Source organism: Pseudopodoces humilis, chromosome 19 (assembly GCF_049639895.1).
Source record: "Pseudopodoces humilis isolate 2021_Gansu_Grassland_sample_001 chromosome 19, ASM4963989v1, whole genome shotgun sequence".
NCBI lineage: Eukaryota > Metazoa > Chordata > Aves > Passeriformes > Paridae > Pseudopodoces > Pseudopodoces humilis.
The window spans coordinates 17,002-40,898 of NC_142218.1; the positions used below are offsets into that span (position 1 = coordinate 17,002).

General features: G+C 45.0%; 1 protein-coding gene across 2 annotated transcripts; it reads left to right on the forward strand.

Annotated features, from left to right (window-relative positions):
* The first annotated feature begins 2,314 nt into the window (after window positions 1-2,314).
* Window positions 2,315-6,025, forward strand: LOC102109998 (C-type lectin domain family 2 member D-like). 2 transcript variants are annotated; one of them, XM_014262781.2, is made up of 8 exons: window positions 2,315-2,398; window positions 3,820-3,998; window positions 4,374-4,430; window positions 4,778-4,876; window positions 4,971-5,146; window positions 5,271-5,374; window positions 5,511-5,630; window positions 5,766-6,025. In XM_014262781.2, exons 2-8 carry the CDS (start codon window positions 3,974-3,976, stop codon window positions 5,917-5,919), a joined length of 735 nt encoding a protein of 244 aa, XP_014118256.1. In that variant the 5' UTR covers window positions 2,315-2,398; window positions 3,820-3,973; the 3' UTR covers window positions 5,920-6,025. The 2 variants fall into 2 exon arrangements, with proteins under 2 accessions (XP_014118256.1, XP_014118257.1); XM_014262782.2 differs by lacking the exon at window positions 5,511-5,630.
* The last annotated feature ends 17,872 nt before the right edge of the window (window positions 6,026-23,897 follow it).

The following is a 23,897-nucleotide window of genomic DNA, read 5'->3' on the forward strand; positions in this document are numbered from 1 at the left end:
ACTTTTTGTCTGTAATCGATTTTCATTAATTTGTTGTTTGTTTTTCCAAAGGAAGCATTCTAGGTGGTGTCCAGTCTGGATCGGGAAGTGCTTGGGACCAGCTGTGGTGTGGATGGGGCGTGCCCTTGGAGAAGGCTGAGGACATCGTTTGGGACCAGCTATTCTTCTGGCAGCAGATGGTGTGAGGTGGGTCCTCATCTCCTTGGCATGGGTGGGACAAGAGCTTTTGGGAGATGGCAGCGGGCACAGGAGCATCCCGCTCTGGGCAGCTGCTGAGGGGATGGATCTGCCGTGGCTGGCTGCAGGCTGGGCACATGTCCTGCCCTCCTGCTCTGCTCCCAAAGGCAGCAGTGATGGGCAGCTTTGGGCCCAGCTCTGAGCACGGCCAGCATGGCCTGGGCACCGTGGGTGGCTGGGACAAGGGGACAGAAGCCTTGAGCTGACGGGTGGTTTCTGGTTTCTCTCCTTGCAGCCGGGCTCTGCCAATGCTGAAGCTGCTCTGGGCTCTGCCAGGGCTCTGCTGGGGGTCAGTACGGGGCCAGAATCAGCCAAAGAAAAACAGTGTGACCTACAGCAGAGACTTGCTTGAACCGGGGGAACAATGGAAAAGGAGGGTGAAGAGGGAGGGAAAAGGTGAAGCTGGGATGGAAGAAGGACAGTTCCATGGGTGTCCACCCTTTATCTCCCACCACTTAAGCCCTGGAGTGAATCCCTAGGGCTCAGGGTGGGCAATGAGGGAGCAGATCCATGCTGAGGGGATTCTCCCCCATGTTATTGCTGGTGGGGTTCTTCCCACCAATCAGCCAGTTCTGCTGTGGCTGTGGGGCAGAGGGGATGGGAAAGGAGTGGGAGGAAGAGGAGAGAGAGAGAAGGAGGAGGAGCATGAAAAGGAGCAGAAGAAGAAGTGTGAGGGATACTGATCACTGTGTCCTCCGCTTCCCCGGCCCAAGGAGCATCGAACCCCATACATCCCTCAGGTGAATGGGGAGGGAGAGTTTGCCCCAAATATATTGGGAAGTCTCTGGCAGGGATTTTTTTGGAGGGGTGTTTGGAGCTCTCAGATTCTGGAATCAAACCCCAAATATTTTTGCATTTCCCTAGGAGGTCTTCTTGGGGGGATGAGGGTGTGTTTGGAACTTGCAGAACTCCAGAGATGAGCCTCGAATGCCCCTTGTGGGGACATTGTGGGGGGGGGGTCCATGTAGTGATCACCCAGTACTGGTGGGGCAGGACATCAGTTCTGGAAATATCCGGGAGAGCCAGGAGAGTGTAACACGGGACCCACGCAGTTGGGAAAGTAAAGAGGGGTGATACCAGAGTTGGAGGACCTCTGGCAGCCTTGAGGGGTGGGGGAACACAGAGATGAGGGAGGGCCAGGACCCCCGACCCTGAAAGGAGTAGCAGGGAGAGTGAGGAGCCCCAAGTGCCTGGAGTGAGGGCAGCCTGAAGAGGGCAACCCTGGGACCACCTGGGAGTTGAAGCAGATTCAGGGAAAAAGGAAACCCTGGACCTCCCAACATGCCTAAGCAGGACTCCAAGTGGGAAGATCACCAGGATCCATGGGGACCCAAGAACTTCAAAGGAGGGAGACCAGCTAGGGGGAACTCCTGGGAAGGGTTTTTTTTTATTGGTCCAGGAGAACATAGAGCAGAATGAAGTGACCCCCATCCAGTTCTCTTGCACCACTGGGAGGGAATAGGGGATAAAAATGAAGCCTGGGAAGGAGGGAGGGGTGGGGGGATGAGTTTTACTAGGATTTGTTTTAATTCTCATTCTCTTGTTGTGATTCAACAGGACACAATTTTAAATTTAAATAATTTCCCCAAGCTGAGTCTGTTGTGTCCATGGCAGTGCCAGGGGAGTGCCCTCTCCCTGCCCTGATCTGAGCATAAGCCTTTCCTTGGGTGTTCTCTGTCCTGTCTGGGTACTGAGGAGTTGAAAACAATGGTTGGTCTGTTGTGCATGGGCTGTTGCCCTTGGGGTCCCAGAAGAGGCAAAATGACAAGCAAAAATAATCCTAATAAATAAATAATCCTAAAAAAACATTGGTTGAAAAAGCCAATAATGGAGCAGCCTTGGTGGCACCAGGCACCCAGTCAGGCACAAACCATTACATGTGGCACACTGGGAATGTTAAACATAAAGCTTAAAGCAAACAACAGTTTCTGGAGGGTGCTCTCTACCTCTTTGCTTTTCCTGGGAGCCATAGGGCAACACGCTGGGCATAACAGCCCAAACTGCTGGAGCACAGCCAAGTGCTCAGACTGTGACTATGAACTCTTTGCCCTCATTCCCAGTGTGTGTTAAGCAGCCTCAGAAATCTGTTTCCCATCTCCATGAGCTCATATTTACACAGCCTCAGGGATTTGGTTCAGTCTCCATGAGCCCAGCTGTGAGGGTGAGTTCTGGAAAAGCAGCTTCTCTCTGTAAAACTCAGGGCTGGTTGAGTTGGCACTGGCTGAAACAATGCCAGGGATGGGATGGAGCTGAACACGCAGACCATGGCCTCATCTTTGAGGGGATTGAAATAACCAGTTGATGAAATAAATGTAGCAAATTAAAGAGAAAGGGGGATAAAACCCTGAACTCACTACTTTTCAGCTGGTTTTATTAAAGATTTTGCTATCATGGGGTTGTGGTTTGAGTGTCTGGATGTGTTTTTTGGGTGAGCTAGTTTTTGCTGCCATGTAAGTGCTTTTCAGTGATTTTATTGGGTTTTTTTCAGTCCCTTCTAGCTTCTGCAGCAGTGCCTTTGTGGTGGGTTAGTATCTGGGGACGCTTAGACCACTTGATGGTGAGCAAAGCCACCCTCAGCAGACATAGATGTGTCCCTGCACTGCTGCAGGGAAGAGGCCCTCAGCCTAAGCACCACTTCTGCCCTCCCCAGCTCTGTTTCCTCTTGCCTCTTTGCAGGTATGAGGTGGGAGAGGAAAAACCTGCATCGTTCCTCTACTTCCAAGCCTAGAGACAGTTTATTTAAACTTGAATCTTGTTCTGGAATGGAGTTGGAGCCTTTCCCTGGAGCAGAGGCTGTGCCCAGGAGTGGGAATGGCTCTGTATGGGAAAGGCTGATAGGTTATATCACCCCTAAATCATCCATGGCACTTGTGGCCTGTGGTTGAAGGGGCCAGTGTTGCACCTTGGAGGGGGCTTGTGAGCTGGTGCCTCCTCACTCTGTAGACTGAAGCAGCTGCTTTGATCTAAAACAGGTGCATGAATGGGTGGGAGTCAAGAAATCTGGGAGAGAGGAAATAAGAGGAAAAGCTTGGAAGGAGAGAAATTTCTGTGCCTCCAACCTCTTTTCCCCACCTCTTCCTCCCCCACCAGTTTTTCATCCCAAGATGCAACCTGGAGCAGGAGGAATTGGGGGATTGGGAGCAGTAACAAAACACCACATCAATTAAACTAAAATTCAAGCATTTGGAGGGAAAAAAACATCCCTTGGGGTCTTACCTTTGCAGACACAGGCAGGTGGTTCTCACATGGAAAATACATATATATTTACCTGGGGGAAGTACCAGGTGCAGAGACTGGTAATAATTTTATTTACAGTGATGACAAAAACATCTGCTGGACATTCATGTGAGGGCTCTATATAGTTGTAATAAATATCGAAACATTTTGCAGTTGCCAGTGACTTGACTAGCAGCCTCCATAAGTATTTCCAGTCTGTGTCAGTCAACCCTTGCTCTGTTTTTCTGATTTTTTTCCTTACAAATATTCAGCAAATTGTTCTGGGACCAGCTTTGCTTTGCTGAGGAGAGCTGTGACTACCCAGGAGGTTGGGAGGATTATCAGCTTTTTGTGTTTTTATTTTAGGACTACAGGAGCATCCTGGCAAAGCTCCAGGAGGGAGCAGGATCTGGTTGGGCCCTGTGAGCTTGAGGTGTTGTCCAAGATCACCTCGTGTTGGGAGGAGCTGAGGGACACTCTTGTCCTGGAGAGTGGCCCTGTCCCCTCTGTGGCCCCGGGGATGGCAGAAGCCACTTGTGAAGAAGGTACAGAGGCAGTATCCCCTGCCCCCGCATCTTCACGAGCTGCCCTGCACAGGGTGGGGAATCAGGGTTGCCTCAAGTGGTGCCATCTAACACCTTCTGGGGTGCCTTGGATGGCCTGGAATGGGGACTGGGACTGAAAACCCCTCTTGACTTGTACAAGCACCTTTCCAGGACACTGAGAGCCAGCAGATTGAAGCAGAGTTGAAAAAACCAAGCAAGTCCTGATTTTTGGAAAGCTGAAATTGTGTTTTCCTTCCTGCCACAAACATAAACGTGGCAAAGGAACAATGGTGCCTGACTGTCCTAGGAGAAAAATATTGCAAATCAGGCCTTTCCCACTCCAAGTGTGAGTCAGAATTTGCTTTGTTTGTACAGGTGGAGACTCAGCTGCTGTGATGGAGCTACTGCAGGAGAGAGCAGAGGGAAGGACCAGTAAGCCCCAGTTTGATTGTGGGAATGTTGTCTCAGGACATGGCTCAGCATGCTGGGGGAAACTAAAATGATCGAAGGTGCTGGGGAAGGGGGAGTAAGAAATGTCAAAGTGTTTGCAAGGTGAGGGTCTAGGGGATGGATCCCATTACATGGTGGAGGACGGCACAGAGGTGATGCAGGGAGGTTGGGCAGCCTCAAAAATCCTTGGAAGCCCCCTGGGCTAAACTTGTGTCCCACTGGGAGCTTCCAGTGTGTTTTGGGGCTGTGTTGGAAGTTGTTGAAGGAAATGTGAGGGCTGGAAGAACATGGGGTTCTCTTCATGCCCTTCCCACATCGTTTGTCCCAAGATTTCAGCCTCAGATGCACCAGAACCAGAAAGGTGACCATTGTGGTCACTGTGCTCACCGTGGTGCTGCTTCTCACAGTTGTCATCATGGCACTGGCAGGTGAGTGGCTGAGGGTGCAGGAACCACCCAAAAGCCTCCTCCCTGGAGAAAAATCCCAGCATGAGTCATTTGGGCATGTTATGCTTGTTTTCAGCTAAGAAACACCAATCCTGCACTGCTCCAACCCTGCCCAGTTGCTTGGAGAGTGGGATCGGCTTTGGGAAGAAGTGCTTTTACTTCCTGGAGGAGGAAGTGGACTGGGAAGGGAGTCAGCACTTCTGCCTCTCCCGCCAAGCCCACCTGGCCACCATCGACACCAGGGAGGAGCTGGTAAGAGAAACCCCCAAGGAGGTGGTGTGGAACAGCCTCTGGGAAGCAGATTTGGAAATTGCAGGAAATTTCCTGAAGGGAGTGGCATGGAGGTACCTGTGATCCTTGCTTTCCCCACCTCCAGAATTTCCTCCTGCGCTATGGGAACTTCATGGAGTACTGGGTTGGTCTCCGGAGAGAAGGTTCCGGACCTTGGAAATGGCTCAATGGTTCCCTCTTCAATGCCTTGTATGTCCCATTTTCCGAAGAACAAAACCATAGCCTGGGATGAGCCGGGGTGGGGGCTGGATGCAGGAGGCATAAGTAGGTACAGATCTGATGAGGTGGGAGCAATCAAACACTACTTTCCCTGGTTGTGCCAAAGCATTCAGACACAACCCATGGATTTGTGGGATGCAGATGCTGATGGGGGCCTGATGGCATCCCTGGATGAATCTCCTGGGACCAAGAACATGAAAATATTCCCTCTGTTGAGAAGTGGAAGGTAGTTTGGGTTCTTCATGGGAATTTTGCTTGGGAGGTTGGTCCCTGCTCCTGCAGCACTGTTAATCTCTCTGAAAATGGGAATCCCTCTCATCCCAGCTGTGTCCCATGAGCTCTTACTTTGCTGTTGATCCAGGTTTGACATCCAGGGCAACGGCCACTGCGCCTACACGAACTCGCACAGGATCAGCAGTGACAGGTGCTCTGAGATGAAATTCTCCATCTGCAGCCACCTGCAGAAACATCCCAGTGAAGTTCAGAAGGATTCAGAAATCCTGAATTCCACCTGAAACCTCCCTTTTAAGCAGAGATCCACCACCAGCTGCTGTTAATCCCACACAATGTGGTGCTGATTCTCTGTTGTTTGTATTTGTTTAAATTTTAGCTAAAAAGAACTCACAGGTTGGGATGAGTCTGAGTCTGTTTGCTGAAACTCTGTTAGTTAAGATAAGTCCATTTGCTAAAGTGAAAAACAATGATTGTGCAAAAAAAAAAAAAATCAATCAAAACCTCCACTCTGGAGCAGGTGATGAAGAGGCAAACTGGGAAGGGGTTGCATGGGAGAAGTCTATGGAGGACTGACCTCATGGAAGGGACCCCACCCCAGAACAGGGCAAGGACTTCTCTCCCTGTTGGGGAGGTAGCAGTATGAAGTGAGCATAAACCCCCTCCCATTCTGCCTGTACTAGTGGTGGGGAAGAGGGAGGGAGCTGAGGATAAATTGAAGCCTGGGAAGGAGGGAAGGGTGGAGGAAAGGAGTTTCATTAGGATTATTTTTGCTTGTCATTTTGCCTCTTCTGGGACCCCAAGGGCAACAGCCCATGCACAACAGTCCAAACTGCTGGAAATGCCCTTGTCCATGTTCCCTGTCTGTTCCAGGTTCCTAGTCTCTTCTGTGTCATTTGGCTCTGTGGAGCTGGGGACAGCAGTGAGACCCAGGGCAGCCCTGGGGTAGAACAACCCTGAGCCCCAGATGAGCCCGTTCACCCAATTCCAACCAGAGAGGCTGCAGGTTGCTCCCAGAATGGGCCCTATGGCTCCCAGTCACTCCCTCTATCGTCCCTATAGTTCTCATTATGATCCCAGTCACTCTCAGTATGATACCACTGTGATCATGGCATGGCCCCAGGGGTTCTCATTCACCCCTAATATGGTTCCAGTCACCTCCGGTATGATTATTCCCACTATGGCTCCAGTCCCAGTATGATTCTAGTATGAGCCCAGTCACCCTCAGTATGATGCCATTTGTTCCCAGCATGGTCTCAGTTGCTCCAAATAACCCAGTATGCTTCCACTCACTCCCAGATACTCCCAGTAATATTCCAGTTTAACTCCCTTTATGATTGCTCTATGATCTCAGTCAGTCTCAGTCTCTCCCAATATATCCCAGTTACCCCCAGTGTGTTCCCACTCACTTCCAGTTGCTCTCAGCAGATTGCAGCATTCTAGTTGCCCTTAGCCACTCCCAGTCACCTCCAACATGACTGTGCCTTGAGTGCAAACATATTGCAGTTTGAAAGTTAGGCCTGAAGTATTTCTAAGAGAAGTTATAAATCCCAATAGACTGCAGGACAGCAGATTTTCCTAGAGGATGTGCAGCATCACAAAGACTTGATCAGTGTGACTGTGGGGACATGAAGCTTTGTCCTGTGCCACTCTAGGATGTCATGAAACAAAACTTCACCTGCCACCACCCTTGTCACCCTCTGCCACTGAAGCTCATTGGACCCTGTGTCCACAAGAGCAGACACAAAGTGTTTCTGCTGCCCACCTCTGCACAAATCCACAGAGAGCTGGGATTTTTCCAAACTATTTTGTCTCCATTGTTCCTTATTCCTAAAGAACCAGCACTCCCTCCTGATGAACACCACGAGTTCCAGGAATGGCCACCAGCTCCCCTTCCTGCCTAGAAATCTTGAAACTGTTTATAAATGCTGCTCCCTTCAGCTCTGGGACAGCTACTCTGTACACAGAGCTATTGAGAGACAGCCAGACTATTCATGACTCTACACAGAAGTATAGTGAACGCCATTTATTTCTGTCTTTAGCACACCTTTTATAGGGTTTGACAGGGTCCGCGGGCTAAGCAAGTTACTATTGGCTAATACACATAGGTTTACATTTTTTCTCTTATACACAAGGATATTGTTTTGCTTCATTCTCTGTTTCAGGAGAGTTTCAAGGACATTAGCCTTTAATATTGTCGCTTATACCAAAGGCTGGTTTGTGCAGACAGGCTTTTACTAAAATATAAAATATTCTCTACAATTCCCCCTTTCTCTTTTTGCACAAGCCAGGCTTTGGATGCGACACGTTCTACACTTCTACAGAGACAAGATAACATACAACTTAAAACCACTATTGCAATTAACACCATAAGTAAAAACCATCCCCCTTCTAGCATAAGAGACCTCAGCCATCCAGTGATGCCCCAGCTGGCAAACAAATTTCCAATGGGGTCACTATCTTCTTTCAGGGCATGTAACCCATTCTGTAGCAGTTGTAGTTGCTTGTGGATGGAAACTGAATGATCAGTAAGGTTCAAGCAGCTTGATTTTGCAATACTGCATGACATACACCAGTCACATCAGCTGAAAGTTCACTTAACATTGTTGATGTTACGTTCAGTTCTTTCCTGGTCCAACAAGCGAGCCTTTTTAGAGTTGACGAGCCTTTAGCAGCAGCTGTTCCTGCAGTAAAAAGGAGGCTAGCCATATCATACTATGACCCCAAAAGTCTGGGTCTCTAACATCATCACACTGTAATTCATTCAGGCTTCACTTTGACTGTTTGATGTTTCTTATTTTACCAGCTATATTCAGCAACTGGTGTTAAGTTTGGATGGAACAAAGTTTCCCAAAATAACAGGGTCCTCCATGTGGACTAGCAGGAATTCCATTCCATGCTCTATCTCCACAGATTAGGAATATGGAACTAGGTAATCGCCTTGGCAATTGTCCTGTGAAATTGCACTGTGAATAAAAAGCTTTACTTTTGGTGTTAGTAATGAGATCAAGTATAGGGTTAACTGTAGCCCAGTGTTGCATTACTTTGTTGGAGTGGCTTTTTGTCAGGGGCTCAAACATTATCCATCCACCTGAGGTATTGGTGGAACTTAACAAATCCAATTTTTCTGGGGGCCCTATGGTAACATTGAGAACTTAGATAATTTTTTTGCTTGCCAGCAGGCTTCAAGTTGTCTTGATGTGAAGTCAACAGTGCGATTGCACTCTTGCAACATTGCCAATTGATTCAATCGATTCTCATTTCTACATAAACCTTTAAATGCTTGAATGATTCAGGGACTCCTATGAGACAGATGCGAAAAGGATCTCCAGGTGTGGTCTAGGCTTAGACACATTCATTTTTGACCTGTCAAGTGTCCTAGAGTGACCCATATGTTCTGTCACTTTTGGATGTTAGTTAGCAGACAGCTGGGACTATACACAACACAATTACCATAAGCAATTTGTTCCATGCAAATGACACCATGCTTTCAGAATCACAGCTAGGTTTTAAGGTTAAATGAACTTTCAAATATGCTTACACTAACTCTTGAAGGGGGAATACTTATACTTTATACTAATATCTTTCCTAAACTTATCAATAACCTACAAATAACAATTATCACACAAGCTAAACTCTGTATCCTACTCTATTATCTAACTACTTTTAACACACATGCTCTGGTATTTATGCAATCTTAAGTGTGAAAGCAATTTGCTTAAAGGGTAAAATACAATTACAATTTGCTTTTATATACAGTTAGATGGAGTCTCTATACTCTTTTTATCTTCTACAAAGTTCTTCTTACAAACAGACTATAATTTAACACAATTCAGTCTTGGAACATCTGCTGCTTTGGTGACGTCAACTGGCAGCCGATTGGTGACTGACTGAGGGCATCAATGTTCAGATTGTTCTTCACATCCTTCTAAATCTTAAAACAGAAAATAACTAAAAAAATTGGTAGAGACACAACATCATAATAACAAAATAGCAACATAAAATTTCTTTTGGCAAACTGTCTGTGTAGTTTTCAGACACAACTGTGTCCTGGCAGCTCCACTTCTGATCTTGTCTGGAGTATCAAGGTTGTGTGGTGATGTCTCTGTTCACTGGGTCTCATGTGTTCAGAGGCAGACAGTCTGGTCAGATGAACAGGTGACCTTTTTGAACCTGTCAACAAAACACAGGTACTTCCCCCCTTGAAGTTAATAAATTATTTTGACTTAGCTGTGGTACATTTAATTATATATACAGCTTATATGATCTTTCTAAATTTTGATGTAAATATTTCATTCTTGCGGTCCAAATTTTTAATACACATATTGCACTTATCAAAAGCTTTTAGGGCATCAATTCCCCCCATTTTTTTAAAAAAAATAAAAATGAAATGTACTTCTGTCATATACATCAATAACAATACAAAACTACTTACACAATGAGTAAGAAAAAACTTTATAGCAGTTAAAAATCAATCAAATCATAAACATTATTAATAACATATGTAATATAAAACTACCATTAACTACTGAAACACTGCATCAGCATCTCACAGTCTGCAAACAAACAAAAAAAAAAAATCAGTGAAGGATTGGATAACCACATCCAGAAATGATTCTCCAAGCCCACTTCAAAATTGATCCAGCTGTCGTATTAATAGGGTCAAATTGCCAAGTGAAAAAGTGACTCAAATACTGATTTGGTACAAAAAACATCTGGATCTGTTGGCAAACATTCCATCCAGGTAAAGTCATGGCTTGGCCAGGGCCTTAGGCTTTAAACTGGAAAGATGCCTTTTAACTTTTTTTCAAAACAAGGTTTTTAATAATAGCAGCTATGAGATACTTACAGTGCAGCAAACTGTTGAAATGCATTTGTACAAAGCAAATGTTCAGAAGCCTTAGGTAACAGACCACTTAAACCATGCAGCAGTTGGTTTAATCTGAAGCCTCTCCCATGGCAGCTGACCCTCAGCAATGGTACATTTTCTTGAAATTCTGGAAACACTGAAAAATAATAAAGCTATAAAAAACAAAAACTGCAGAGATTGCAACAAACAATAGAATTACTGATGAAATCAAGGGTGTCACAGACTACATTCACTTCTATTCACAAGCAGGTGTTCAGCTGTTTTAGTCGTAGTCATCTTCATCTCTCTGGGAAAATAACTACACTTTGCAGTTTAAACAAGTGTCCTCAACAAAAACATAAAACAATTCAAATTAAACAATATTTAAACCTGATAAAAATTAATTATGACAAAAGGAAATAACAAAACTTAACCTTAAAAGAAAATCAAAGTTATAAAACTTAACTTACAAACATTCAAACTTAAATATAATGAAACTTAACTTTGCTTAATTCTATTAACACTTAATCTATATTAAATAAAAACATAACTTAATCTTACTCTATTATTTTGGCATATACTTTTTAAACACAATATAACAGTAACATGGATTCACTATAAAGATTATAAAAATGTAACAAATACATCACAATTTTATATCATTTGGTTTTACAATAAATCACAGTAATTGCAGATGTTACTAAAAATACTTATTCATAACAGAAATTTGCCTAGTATATGCTTAAATTGGTTAGGATTTTAAAGTGAAGATTTACTAGAGAAAAACCATAACAACACAGGATTTGGCAAGTTGCCATTCAGCTTTTGTAGCACTTTTCAAAAACATAAAGTCTAACTTTTAGTTAAAATCCAAAGTCCAAATTGGTATATATGCTATTATATATGTTTTTTATAACAAAAAAAAAATCACATTGAAATTATTCAAATAGTGGAAAAAACAAATGGGTAACATATGCTTAACTTCGTCTTGCACAGTGAAATTCTTCTAGCTAATTATTTTTTTAACCATATCTTCTGTAGATAACATTAATTGGAAGGTTGTTTTCTTAGTAGCTGTAAATCATTCGATATTTTAACATTACGTTTTAAAACTAATTATTGCAAGGTAACTTTTAATTCTGTTAATATTAACCTTAAACGCTTGTTTAAAAAGGGGCTTTTTGAACTTTCAAAGAATCACAAAAAAATTTTCTAGTAAAACTCTAAAAAACTGCAACTACATAAATTCATAATTACTTAAAACACAAAATTAAATCTAAAAGGGTATATAAAAACATTTTTAAAAACAATTTTTAAAATTGTAACTTTTTAACAAACTGTGTACTGTCCTGGTGCTTTTTCTTAGAGAGGGAGCTGGGGGAGTGAACTACCCACTCTGCTGCTGTTCTCTGCTGCTGTTATCTCTAGAAGGTTTGAGTAATGTCTCCGTCATCCCCCACATACTCTCGCAGAGAGGAAAAACGGAGAGAAAGAAAAAAAAACCCTCACAAAGTAAACTTTAACAAATACAGTTCCTTCTCTCAATCTCTCTCTCATTGTTTGCAGATAGAGGGAAAAGGGCACGATTTTACAAAAACAGGCGATGTTACACGAAAAGTCTCTCAGGTCCAGATGGTAACAACGGTGACCATTGCAGGTTATCAACTTTTAATTACAGTGATGAATTTTGAACTAGACACCATATAGTTAGCAATTTTTTGGCTATTTTGTCTCTCTTTGAAGCTGTCTGAGCCACCTGTTTCTGCTCAACTGCTTCTGTAATTGGTGATATTTGTCCAGCGTGGCCTTGGAGCTTATTCTGCACTGCCTTTGCCCTGGGAGTGCCTTTGTTCTCTGCGTACACCTCGGTGCTTTCCCCATGTTCCCCCCGGTTCGGGTGGAAACCAATCTAAATCTGGCTTCTCTTCTTCCAGGGTAGTAAAGTTGGGACTTAAATAAGTTTGTGGTGTTAAAAGTGTCTCCAGAAGTGGAGCAAATAGTTCAGGATGTATCATATCCTGTCGCTGCTGAACAGATTCTGTTCATTGTTTCAGTGTTTGCTGTGGAGTTTCTCCGTATTTTCTTCTCTCTGACTCTCCCTCCCTCTCTCCAAGGGTGGCATAGATAGGAATGTTCACCCATCAGTGGGAGGTAAAGGTGGCTGCTGCTAGCTGAGAATTATGGTGCTCGCAGCCTGGTTAGATCTGGTTGTCCTGTTCTTTAAGGTATTAATTACAATCTGCCAAGTTGGACCAAGAGACAGGATGTCCTTGCTTTTCCTTGTAATCATGTTCTTCCACAACAAATTTCCTATGTCTTTCCATTTTTCCAGGTGCCTGTGCCTATTATCTCTAGCCCATAGAACGAGCTTGTCCAGGTCTTTTCCCCTGACTGCTTCACCTGGTTTAATGATAATACTCAGAAGCAGTTTTTTCACTGCCGCAAACTCAACTTCCATGCTAGCAGCACACGGCAGGGGGAGAGTCACGACCCCTCCTCAACTCCTCCACCTTCAGTCTCCCCCAGCAACCTGCCTCCTGTTTCCACGTCTCACCGTGCCGCGTCTCACCGCACACAGATCTGCTTGGCCGGCTCCACCACCGAATCCTCTCAGCCTGCAAGAGGTCCCTGTTCGGGTGCCAAGTATTGAGAAACTGCCAGACTATTCATGACTCTTCACAGAAGTATCGTGAACGCCATTTATTTCTATCTTTAGCACACCTTTTATAGGGTTTGACAGGGTCCGTGGGCTAAGCAAGTTACTATTGGCTAATAACACATAGGTTTACATTTTTTCTCTTATACACAAGGATATTGCTTTGCTTCATTCTCTCTGTTTCAGGAGAGTTTCAAGGACATTAGCCTTTAATATTGTCGCTTATACCAAAGGCTGGTTTGTGCAGACAGGCTTTTACTAAAATATAAAATATTCTCTACACAGAGCTGGGAAAAAAATCCACTGGTTTGGATTCTCATCAGAAAACTGCTACCAGGGTTAGAGATGTGGGGGCAATCTCTGTCCATCATAGATTTTTCACAGATCTCTACATGGGGTGTGCAGAGATGGTTTTTGTATAGAAAGAAAGGAGAGTGCAAGCACCATGTGTGACACTTTCCCTCTCCATGTTTGTTTCCCATCCATGGATACGAAGACATCCAAGAGCCCCTTGCACAGACGGACCCTTCTGTCCCTGGATAAGGAAGCGCAGCAGTGGGGCTGGGCAAAGAGTCCCAGACAGGGGTGAGAGCTTGCTCCAGCTCTGCCAGGCCCTGGCAAGGCTCAATGCGTGCTCCTCCAGAACAGGAAAGCCCTTCAGCCTTGTCCCTGCCCAGAGGCGCAGTGCTGGCCTGGCAGCACAAGTTGTTCTCCCCACAAGGTGCAGGAGGTGAGAACAGAACCCTTCCAAATGCTGCCTGGAATCACAGCTCTGGGTGCTCCCCAGGAACCTCAGCTCTGGCAGCTGCTCTGAAACCATCCTCTGCCCCAGGCTGCAGAGGATGCAGTGGGAGCCCAGCTGTGCTCTGTCCTAAGGCCATCCTACAGGGAGAGCTGCACACAGGCAGGATTTAATTCCCACAAACAGCCAAGGCAGGGGTGCAGGGCAGCTGCTCTAGTCCAGCCTGCACTGCTGTGTGCTGGTCTCTGGGGCTGAGGCTCCCTGCAGAGGGCATGACTCTGCTGGGCCACAGGAGACAAATCAGCTCCAGCCTGAATCTCATTGTGGTAGGGGGGTGGGCTGGGAAGAGTGAGGAGAGTGAAGGGCAGTCACAGAACTCGTTCTGGTGGAAGGACAAGGAAAAGAGAGTGGAAACACAGCAGTGAGGACAGCTGAGGGCTGCAGATAAGCTCTGAATGACACTGTAACCTCTCACAGCACCCCTGAGACATTGCTGTTGCGCAGCCAGGGACAAGCAGGGTAGAGTAGCCCAAACCCTTCCTTGCCTGCAAACCAAACAAGCAGGTGCATGGCTTTTGGAGCTCCACCTCTGCTCTCCCCATGGAATTTTGTTCTGGTCAGGCTATCTGCCCCCCCAGCCCAGGGCACAGCAGGTGCTGTTGTCAGGGTCAGAAGATAACTCCCATTTTGTTACATTACTTTTGCTACATGCCCTTGTTCTCTCAGTGCCCTCAGGCCCTACAGTAAGGCTCCAAAATCTGTCTCAGTTTTCGAAGACAGGTGCCTGCTAGGGAGGGCAGGAGCCTCCCTTGGAATGAAAATGTAGACCCCCCTCCTTCCAAATTATTATAATTTTGAAATCAAGGGGCCTTTAGGCAGAGATCTGGGGATAGGAATAACAGTTCTTTACTAGTGTGTATAACAAGGCAAACAAACAACAATAACTACAGCATTAGCAAGAAAACAGAACCAGGGACCCCTTGACAGCCTTCTTGGCTGAGACGGGAAAGGGTAGAGGAGAGGCTTTGTTTCACAAACTCCCTCGGTTAGTCCCAGTGCTCCTGAAGGACTCTGAGGAACACTCAGCTGGAACGGTAGGAATGAGCAGAGATCCTGGGCCGGTGGCTGAGGTGTATCAGCAGCTCTGCAGCGGTAGCTGGCACTGCTGCACATCCTGGCGGGACAGGGGGTGCGAGGTCCACCAACAAAGAAGGAGGAAGGAGAAGAAGCAGCAGCTCCATCTGGGTGATGGCGAATTCCCTTCTCTCCACAGCCACAGCTCCCAGCAAAGGTGTCCTTCTCTGAAGCTGAAGAAAACTGCCAAAACTGTCCCCGCTGTCCCTTTTTCCTGCCCCCCTTCCCCCTGGGCCCAGACAAACTCATTGAGTTTCTCAAGCACCCACCAACTACCAGCAGTCAGGTTTTCCCCGCAATTAATGGGTAAAAATTCCACAGATGTGTTCTGAATGAGTGTGATATGTATCCCATGTTTTTTATATTGTGTTTGACAAATGATCAATAGTAGAATTAATAAGATAATGTCTTTACCAACACAGACAGTTTTAGCTATGCAACACATAAAAAAGAAAAGGGAAATGTTACCAGTAAGTGAGGCTTTATAATAGAAAGGCCTTGTAAAATCATGATTTAGGCTTGTTACTTCAGCTAAGTAAGAAAAGGACTGTGGGAAACAGACTCAGGTGAATTAGGGGTAGAAAGGCATGTTACATAACCCTTGTGTATTCACATCATGGTGTATGGTGATTGGTTGAACTATGTTTGTTATGATTTAAAATATGTAACTAGTAACTAGATCATTACTTTACAAGGCCATGTTTTTGGAATGAAGTGGCTGTCCTTTCCATCTGCCTGGGGCCCTGCATCACTTCAAACTGTCACCTCACAGCTCGGCATCCCCACCGAGGATTTATTTTCTTCGCATCAACAAATCTAAAGATTTTTCTTTTCAAACCACTTTGTGAGAAGCAGACAAGATTCAGCAGAAATCGTGTCTGCCAGTGGCTGTTTCCAGTCTGGGCTTTACTTGCCCAGCTGAGGCTGTGTGATGTGCAGGGAAACCTCCAGTATCCCTGTGGCTCCATGCTTGGGACAGTCTGTGGTGCTAAATTTTCACTCACTAGATACTGAACGATTGCTGCTGTGTTTACATCCTCCCAACCTGGACAGGAAATGTAGAACAGTCATAAATATTTTTGAAAATCCCAACAACACAAAACCATAAAATTCCAGTCCTGGAAGGGGATAAAGTTTTGTCCATTATTTACAAGATCACAGAGTATATTAAGACTGACAATTGTAGTGTCCTTGCAGAACAGACAAATACTGTAAAATCTCTGGAAGAACCTCAGATTTTCTGACTGCTATCCTCAACTTAAGAAATTAGTTACATACATTTTCTCAAGTATTAGAAATAGGCTGTTTCTGTTGAAAAATTAACATTAAAAAAGTTTCAGACACTTTCATTACAAGGTTGTAAAAGATTGCTTAATTGTCTTCATTTTTTAATTAAACAGTAAAAAACACTGTCTAAGAGCTTGATTCTTATCCCTGCAATGAAGATGTGTGAAAATGAACCAATAGCTCACTGTGGTTTTAATGTGTTTTAGGCCAGAACTATAATAGCAGTAAAACCAGGAAAGTTTGAGAAACAGAAAAGTTTATTTACTTCAGAAAAAAAGAGAAAAAATTACCTATGTCAAATTCTATACAGCTCCTGCATGCACTCTAGGGGGTCAATCTTACAGTGCTCTCAGGGTTGAGTCCCAAACTTGGGCTGGGATTACTTTCTCACTTCTGTCTGGTGGTTTTATAAATACATGTGTATTTATTCTTCATCTTTGACTACTGGTTGGCCACTCCACTACACACAAAAGAACAGAAGGGTTTGTGCTGAGTTTCTTTGAGGCCAGTGGCTGTACTTTGGCAGGTCTTCTGTAGCATGGTGAGTGGAGATGGTGGGGTGACGCTACCTTCTGAAAGGCGTCTTCATTGGGGAGCTGCTCAGCCAGGCACCAGACACTCACGCATTCACACATGAAACTGCTGCAAATAGTTCACAACAGTAAAAAAAGAAAGGCTTTTGGTATGACTGTGCAGAGCAGGTTTATTAGCCAGAACTCCAGCAGAAACCACGGAAAAAAAGCAAGGAACAGTGGAGCGCCCAGTGTTATATCTGGGTCCCAGGGGGCAGATCAGAGGGTCAGGATCCAATAGGGATAAGGTAAAATGGTGCATAGGAGGGATTAGGGAAAGGCAGAACCAATGGGGTAACAGGGGCAAAGGACTGAACCGAAATAGGGCCAATGGAGAAGCGGGGGGGGGAGAACTTTCTGGGAGAAAGACAAAAAAGGCAAAAAGGGGTGGGACAGCCAACAGGGGCATATGGAACTGGGGAACCTTAAAATGGTTGTGCAAAGAACTGTGGGGGAAGGCCATTTCACATGGGGGAATGCCTTATCTTTATACTTTCACTCTAAACCTCGGAGACTTCCTTCTACACCATCACTACCCTTGGTTCTGGAGCCTCCACAGTCTTCTGGTCAGTCTTTCCCTATGTCCTGCCCCCAAGAAATGAAGCACATCCCAGGCACCATGAGAAGGGCAGTAAGTACCCCTCCCCTGTCCTCTAGTTGTAGGAAATGTCGCCATACTCTATTGTCCATGTAGCAGTTATTTCCTATATATAGTCCTTGATGTGGCTACTGAATATTCCTCACACTGAGCACAAAATTGTTTGTATTTCTTACTCCAGTCCTGTGCAAACCCAGTAAGCCAAGAGTCAGAGAAAGCTCTGTGACATCAACCATTAAAGTCATGAGCTGGAGTTTCTTTGCTTGACATCCAGGGCATGCTCACTAGTGCCAGCTTTGCCTTGTTGTGTGTTATCATGTCAGTGGTCCATACACCTTTCTGAGGGACTGTTTAAATCATGTCTGGATGTATAGCAGCTTAATGATGGCTGATGAGGAAAACTGATGAAGATGTATAAATAGAAGGGTTCATGTCTTTCTTTTTACCTCTCCCCTGACCAGGTATATATCTTCAGTTTTATCCGAAATTTTCAGGAAATGGACAAAGGACAACCCTTGTCTTTAACAGAAACTATTAAACATTCCTTTTGAGTGTGATTTGCAGTTAAAGGATCTTTAAAAATTCTCTTTGCTTGTATCTGTCCTTGAAGACAATTTTTTTTCACTGAAGCTTGCAGAATCTCAATTATCCATCTCTTTCTGGATGCAGTTTAGAGCTGATTGCCACAATCCTAGGTGTGCATCATGCCTACAAACCCAAGCCTACCAGGTCTCAGCCTACCAAGAGCTGAATGTACCTTTGGCAACAAGTGCCTTCTCAAAAAAAAAAAAATTATCTTCTAGGAAAAGAGGGATGCCTAAATGCTCTTCATGGCCTTTGGGGCTGTCACGTGGACACAAGTCTGCAAACAAAGCCCCCCAGCAAGCACTTAAGTGTGAAGAATCTAAGCCTGGCTGTGGGCAATATCATTAGCTAAAGTTGATAATATTGAAAACTGCTAATTGATTTAATAGTCTGTGAGCACAGTGGTTTTGCCCTGCACAGTTTTACAGCAGGCCACACACCAGTTTCAGCACATGTGTGTCAGGTGCCTTCTGCTGTATTTGGTGACACCATGTTCACAGCTGTTGGAGGCTTTTGAGCAACACCTGCCTTGTGAAATTTAGGTACAAAGTCAAAAGAACTGTGGTTGGGTGAAATGGCCTGAGTTGGCTGCTGTGAATGCCATTCAGAAAAGTCAGATGTGTGTACACACCTTTGAATCACAACTTCCTGATGTTACAGGCTGATGCACACCAACCCCTGGAAAAGGCTCTGACTCTGGTATGCTGATGATGAATGTAAGGTTCGAGTGAAGGTTTCCAGTTCTTCTGTTATTAGTTTTCATGTGACAGCTCGACCTCTCAGTTATACATATACCGCCCGATCCCCTAGTCCAACCACTTAATTCTGGTCAGTGGCCACTTGATTTTTTACTGGTTTTCACTGTGGTTGTGCTGACTGCTGTCTTGGTTTGAAAGACAGGTGTCTGCTAAGGAAGGCAGGAGCCTACCTTGGAATAGAGAAATGTAGACCCTCTCCCTCCAAATTACTATAATTTTGAAATTAAGGGGCTCTGAGGCAAAGATATGGAAATAGGAATAACAGTTCTTTACTAGTATGCATAATAAAGCAAACAAGCAATAACTAGGGCGTTAACAATAAACAGAACCAGGAACCCAGTGACAGCTTTCTCAGCCTTTCTTGGCAGGTGCTTTCCTCTTTGATGAAGTTATAGTCACAGCCGGCAGGGGCACACTGGTGCTCCTGAGGGGCAGGTGCGATAATTCCCCTGCGGCTGCAGGGGGCGCTGTGGCACAGGCTCAGGGAGCACACGGTAATGGCGGCTTGGCTGAGACAGGAAGGAATGGCAGAGAGACTTTGCTGTATAAAGCCTGGGGCAGTCGATCGTGGTGCCCCAGAAGGACTTACAGAAACAGCAGGAATGAGCAAAAGTCCTGGTGGACAAGATTTTTCAGAAGTTCTGTGGTGGTGGCTGGAACTATGGGAGGTCTCAGCAGGGCAGGGAGTGTGAAGATGCAGCATAGAGAAACCCAGAGCAGTGCCGAAGAAGCGTCAGGAGACAGCGGCAACCCGGCTCCCAACAAGGTGGGAAGAAGTGGGCTTAGGATCCCAGGCACCCGAGCAGATGGTGATAGGTCTGTCTTTTAGTGAGGCAGGTGTTAATAAGGCTCCAATTCAGTGGCTGCAGACAAGTGAAGTCTCACTTCACAGCAGAAAAAAACAGGACTGAGCTGGGCTGCGGTGTCAACAGAGTATCCAATTCCCCTGAAACCGGGAGAGAGAGAGAGAGAAAGAGAGAGAGAGAGATCCTCTTGGAGGTAAACTCTCAGAGCAAAAAAAAAAGATAAATAAATGTAGCCAGATGCTACACTCTTCTACCAACCTCTGCCATTTGTCTGGAGGAAAAAGACCAGAGTGCTGGTCAACAGCAGCTGAACAGGAGCCAGTATAGTGCCCAGGTGGCCAAGTAGGCCAACGGAACCTGGCCTGTACCAGCCAATTGTGTGGCCAGCAGGACTAGGATAGTGACTGTTCCCCCTATACTGGGCACTGGCGGAGCCATTCCTCTAATCCTATGTTCAGTTTTGGGCCACTTACAAGACAGAAATGCAGGTGCTGGAGTGTGTCCAGACAAGGACAATAAAGCACAAGATTGATGACTAGCAGCTGAGGAAGCAGAGGTGGCTTAGCCTAGAGAAAAAGAGGGCAAGGGGAGACCTCATTACTCTATGCAGCTGCCTGAAAGGGGCAAGTGTGGGTCAACATCTTCTCCAAATTACAGAGGAAGTGGCCTTAAGTTGTGCCAGCAGGGGGGCAGTTAGGAAGATGTTGTGGTTTTAAAGCACTAACTAAAAAATCACTAGAAAACTTACTTATTTCTTGCTGTGAGGTATGGATTAGAACAAGAGCAAAACAGGCTTAAAACTTAAAAGGAATAAAGAAAGTTTATTAACAAAACTACAAGAATAAGAAAACCAGAATAAAACCTTCAGAAAACCATTTTGTCTCCCACTACCCAACCATTCCCTTGTTCACATGACAACATGGAGACAAAAAAACTTTGCTGTTTACAACAGTCCCAATTCTTGCTATAGTCTTTCCATCAGTCTTTGTAGAGAAACAGAAGTCTTCTTCTGTTAATCTATGGCGTTTCTCACAAGAAAACTATTTCTGTTGTAGCTTTCTACTTCTCTGATGCCAACTGTCCGGAAAAATCTGCCATCAGATTTTCTCCTCCCATTTTATATCACTCTGAGGTGTGTTATGGGTCAAATGAGTCTAGGGATGTCATTTTTAAGGATGTAAAATAAGGATGTAAGTAATTTTTTAAAGATTCAAAAGCAAAAGTTCTTTTCATCTGTCTCTGTGAGCTTCCCTGGAAACAGAAGTTTTCTCTTTGCCTCTCCACAGCCCTAAATCTTCAACTATTACTTCTCTCCTTCTGTTCCAGCACCTCACTGTATCACAACTACTCTACTTTTTGCTCAAAATCCACACTTTGAACACTCCATTCCTCCCAATATACTCTGTTATGAATTAAAGGAGTTTTTTCTTTCAGAACACTATTGTCCATCTCCATAGCTTTAACAGAAAAATATTTCAGCTTATTAAAGCATTTCCTTATTCTCTCCTCCCCATCTAAAACTTTTCTTCACTGTCTTTGGTAGTTTTATGGTCTCTTCTTCACGTTGATTATCCCTTTCTCTCTCTTCCCTTCTCTCTGTGAAAAAGGAGTAATCTGTAAATCTCATCCAGGTAGTAAAAGAGTTAAAGTCTTGGAAAGCTGCAGATGTTCATGGTGTCAGGTTTCAGTTCAGCGGCAGAAACTGCAAACCAAGTCAAGCTGGCCGGCTCCGTTTCTCCCCCCTCCGCCCTCCACGGCCTGGTTTGGCCGGTGGGGGGTGGGGGGGAGGAGGCCGAGACAGAGCTCTGCTACCTTGTCAGAAGCGGGAAACCAAAGAGAACAAGAGAGCCCTGGCCTTACATCTTAAGGTGGTGTTCACAAGTTGATCTCACTTCTCAATGGTTAAAACCACTGCAAATTCTCAGAAATTACCAATAATTGGTCAGGAGAAAAAAACTCCCATCAGCCTCCAGCAGCTTCAACTTCCCTAGCTCCCAAAGCTGTCTTAAAGGTAAAGTCACCCCAGGACAGAAGAATATTAGGAAAAACTCCTTCACCAAAAGGGTTGTAAAACATTGAACAAGCTCCCCAGGACAGTTAAGTCACAATCCCTGGAGGTATTTAGAAGATATGTAGATGTGGCACTTGAGGACTCTTGCCAGTGGGCAAGATCAGCACCAAAGATACAGACACCAACTTAAGGAGTCAGTGTAATTTACTATAGTTCAATGCAGCAAAGAATCACTAAAGGAGAAGTTCAACATTGCATCCAATCATTACTACCAAAGATTGCCTATAGTGATTAAGAATGGTCTATCACCTGTTACCCTCAGATTTTACCATCACCCAGATCCCCACATCGTCTGGGGGAAGCTGTCACAGCCAAGGACTGGAGAGTCACTCCCAGACACTGGGAATACCTGCAGGTGCCTCCAGCTACAGCTCAGGTTTCTGACCTCACTGTGAGAGGGCCCAGTTTTGAGAACACTGAGCAAACAAACTGAGAGAACTTCTAGTGTGGCAGTGTCTGGCTTTATCCAGAAACATCCTGTGGTGGTTTTGGTTGAAATCGGGCAGAAACACCAATGAAGTGTAGTGGTTTTGGTTCGCCATCCCAGGTTTCAGCACCAATTAATATGGTGGGTTGAGCGCTGGCCAAATGCCAGTGCACCCACTGAATTAATTTACTCATTTTCTGCTGTGAAATAAGGATTAGGAGGAGGGCAAAAGCAGGCTCAAAACTTTAACGAGTATAAAGAAAGTTTTACTAACAGATCTAAAAGAGGAATAAGAATCAGAATAAACCTTCAGAACACTTATTTTCCCCCCACCTCCTCTTTCCTTTCCCACTGACAATGTAAAGGATCAAAACCTGGGACTTTCAGTCAGTTTACCACCTCTTTTAAAATAGTCTTTCTTCAGTTGACTTAGAGAGAGGAGCCTCTCCTGCCATGCCATGGAGACTTCTCTTTTTGTCCTCATGTGGTTGATTTGAGAGCAGGGGTGTTTCCAACCTGGCTCTGCCCTCAGGATGGTTTCAAGCTGGGCTGGGTGCGTTTCCTTCTTTTGCAAGCTGACACTGTGTGGTTGTTATGATGAGTGCTGACAGTGCCCAAGACAAAGCCACGTGCTTTTCTGGCCCAGTCCCATTTGTGTGGGGGCAGTGCAGGCAAGAGGTCTACTCTGTGGATCCTGGCTCTTGGAGACTGACAGAATGTGATCCTGCATGGGGCACATGCAGGGACATGAGGAAAGAAGAGGAATCGTTTAGTTGTTGACTGTGCAGTTTATAGGATGAGAAAGAAAAGGCAATTGCAGCACTGCCCCTTTCTTTTAAAACATTTTCTCTGTGATCAGCTGCTCAACGTATAAGTCAAACCGACTGAACTGCATCCCCCTCCCTGGAGATATGCACTATCCTTCAAGCTCTATGCAGCATCCTACTCTCCCACTCTTGCAGATACCAAACACTTTCAAATGTCCCAAAGAAAAAGTGCTAGAATAAAAACTGCTGCTCCCAAAGAAAAAGTGCTAGAATAAAGACCCAGTGCTGATCTTCATCTTCCTTTTGTGGTCTGTAAAATAAACCAAGCACACTCATGTGTTGCACTATCCTTCTCAGCTTGAAATACTATCACTTTCTCCCAAGGTGGTAGAGTCCACCACTAAAGTGTTAACACAGAAGTGTTTCCAGCTGCAGTTCAGACTGAGAGATGTGCCAGGACAGAAAGCATTTGCTGACCTTCCCTCTTACCTGTGAAAACTAAAATTCACAGAGCCTGTTCAAGAGCCTGGCCATGGCTCCACCTAAGATGGACACTGAGTGACGAGTTTTCACACTTTAATAAGTTTTGGTCCATTTACATATTGGGGTTAATTGTCCAATTACAGCTTCAGGTTATGAAATTCTGTGACAGCTACAGCTGGTCTGTAACTTGCACGGATAAAATTTGCCATAACATACCCCAACTCAACCAGCTTAGTTCGTTAGAGAATAGAAATAAACAAGTCCCTGTGTAAGACAATGGTAGGCTAGATTTGAGGTCAAACTGGGCACTCCAGCCAATCCCATTTGATCCTGAGTGCAGACATCTTAATTGGCCAGTGAGCTGGGCAGTGCTGAGACCTTGACCTATCAGGTGTTCAAGTGCAGGAATTTTGAAGCCCCTTTTATATGTACTTTTTATATATACACCCCCCCTTTATATTATAAGGGGACATCCATCAGTAAACATTGGCTGTTGCCACATAAACTCAGTGTGTTCAGTCATGTGC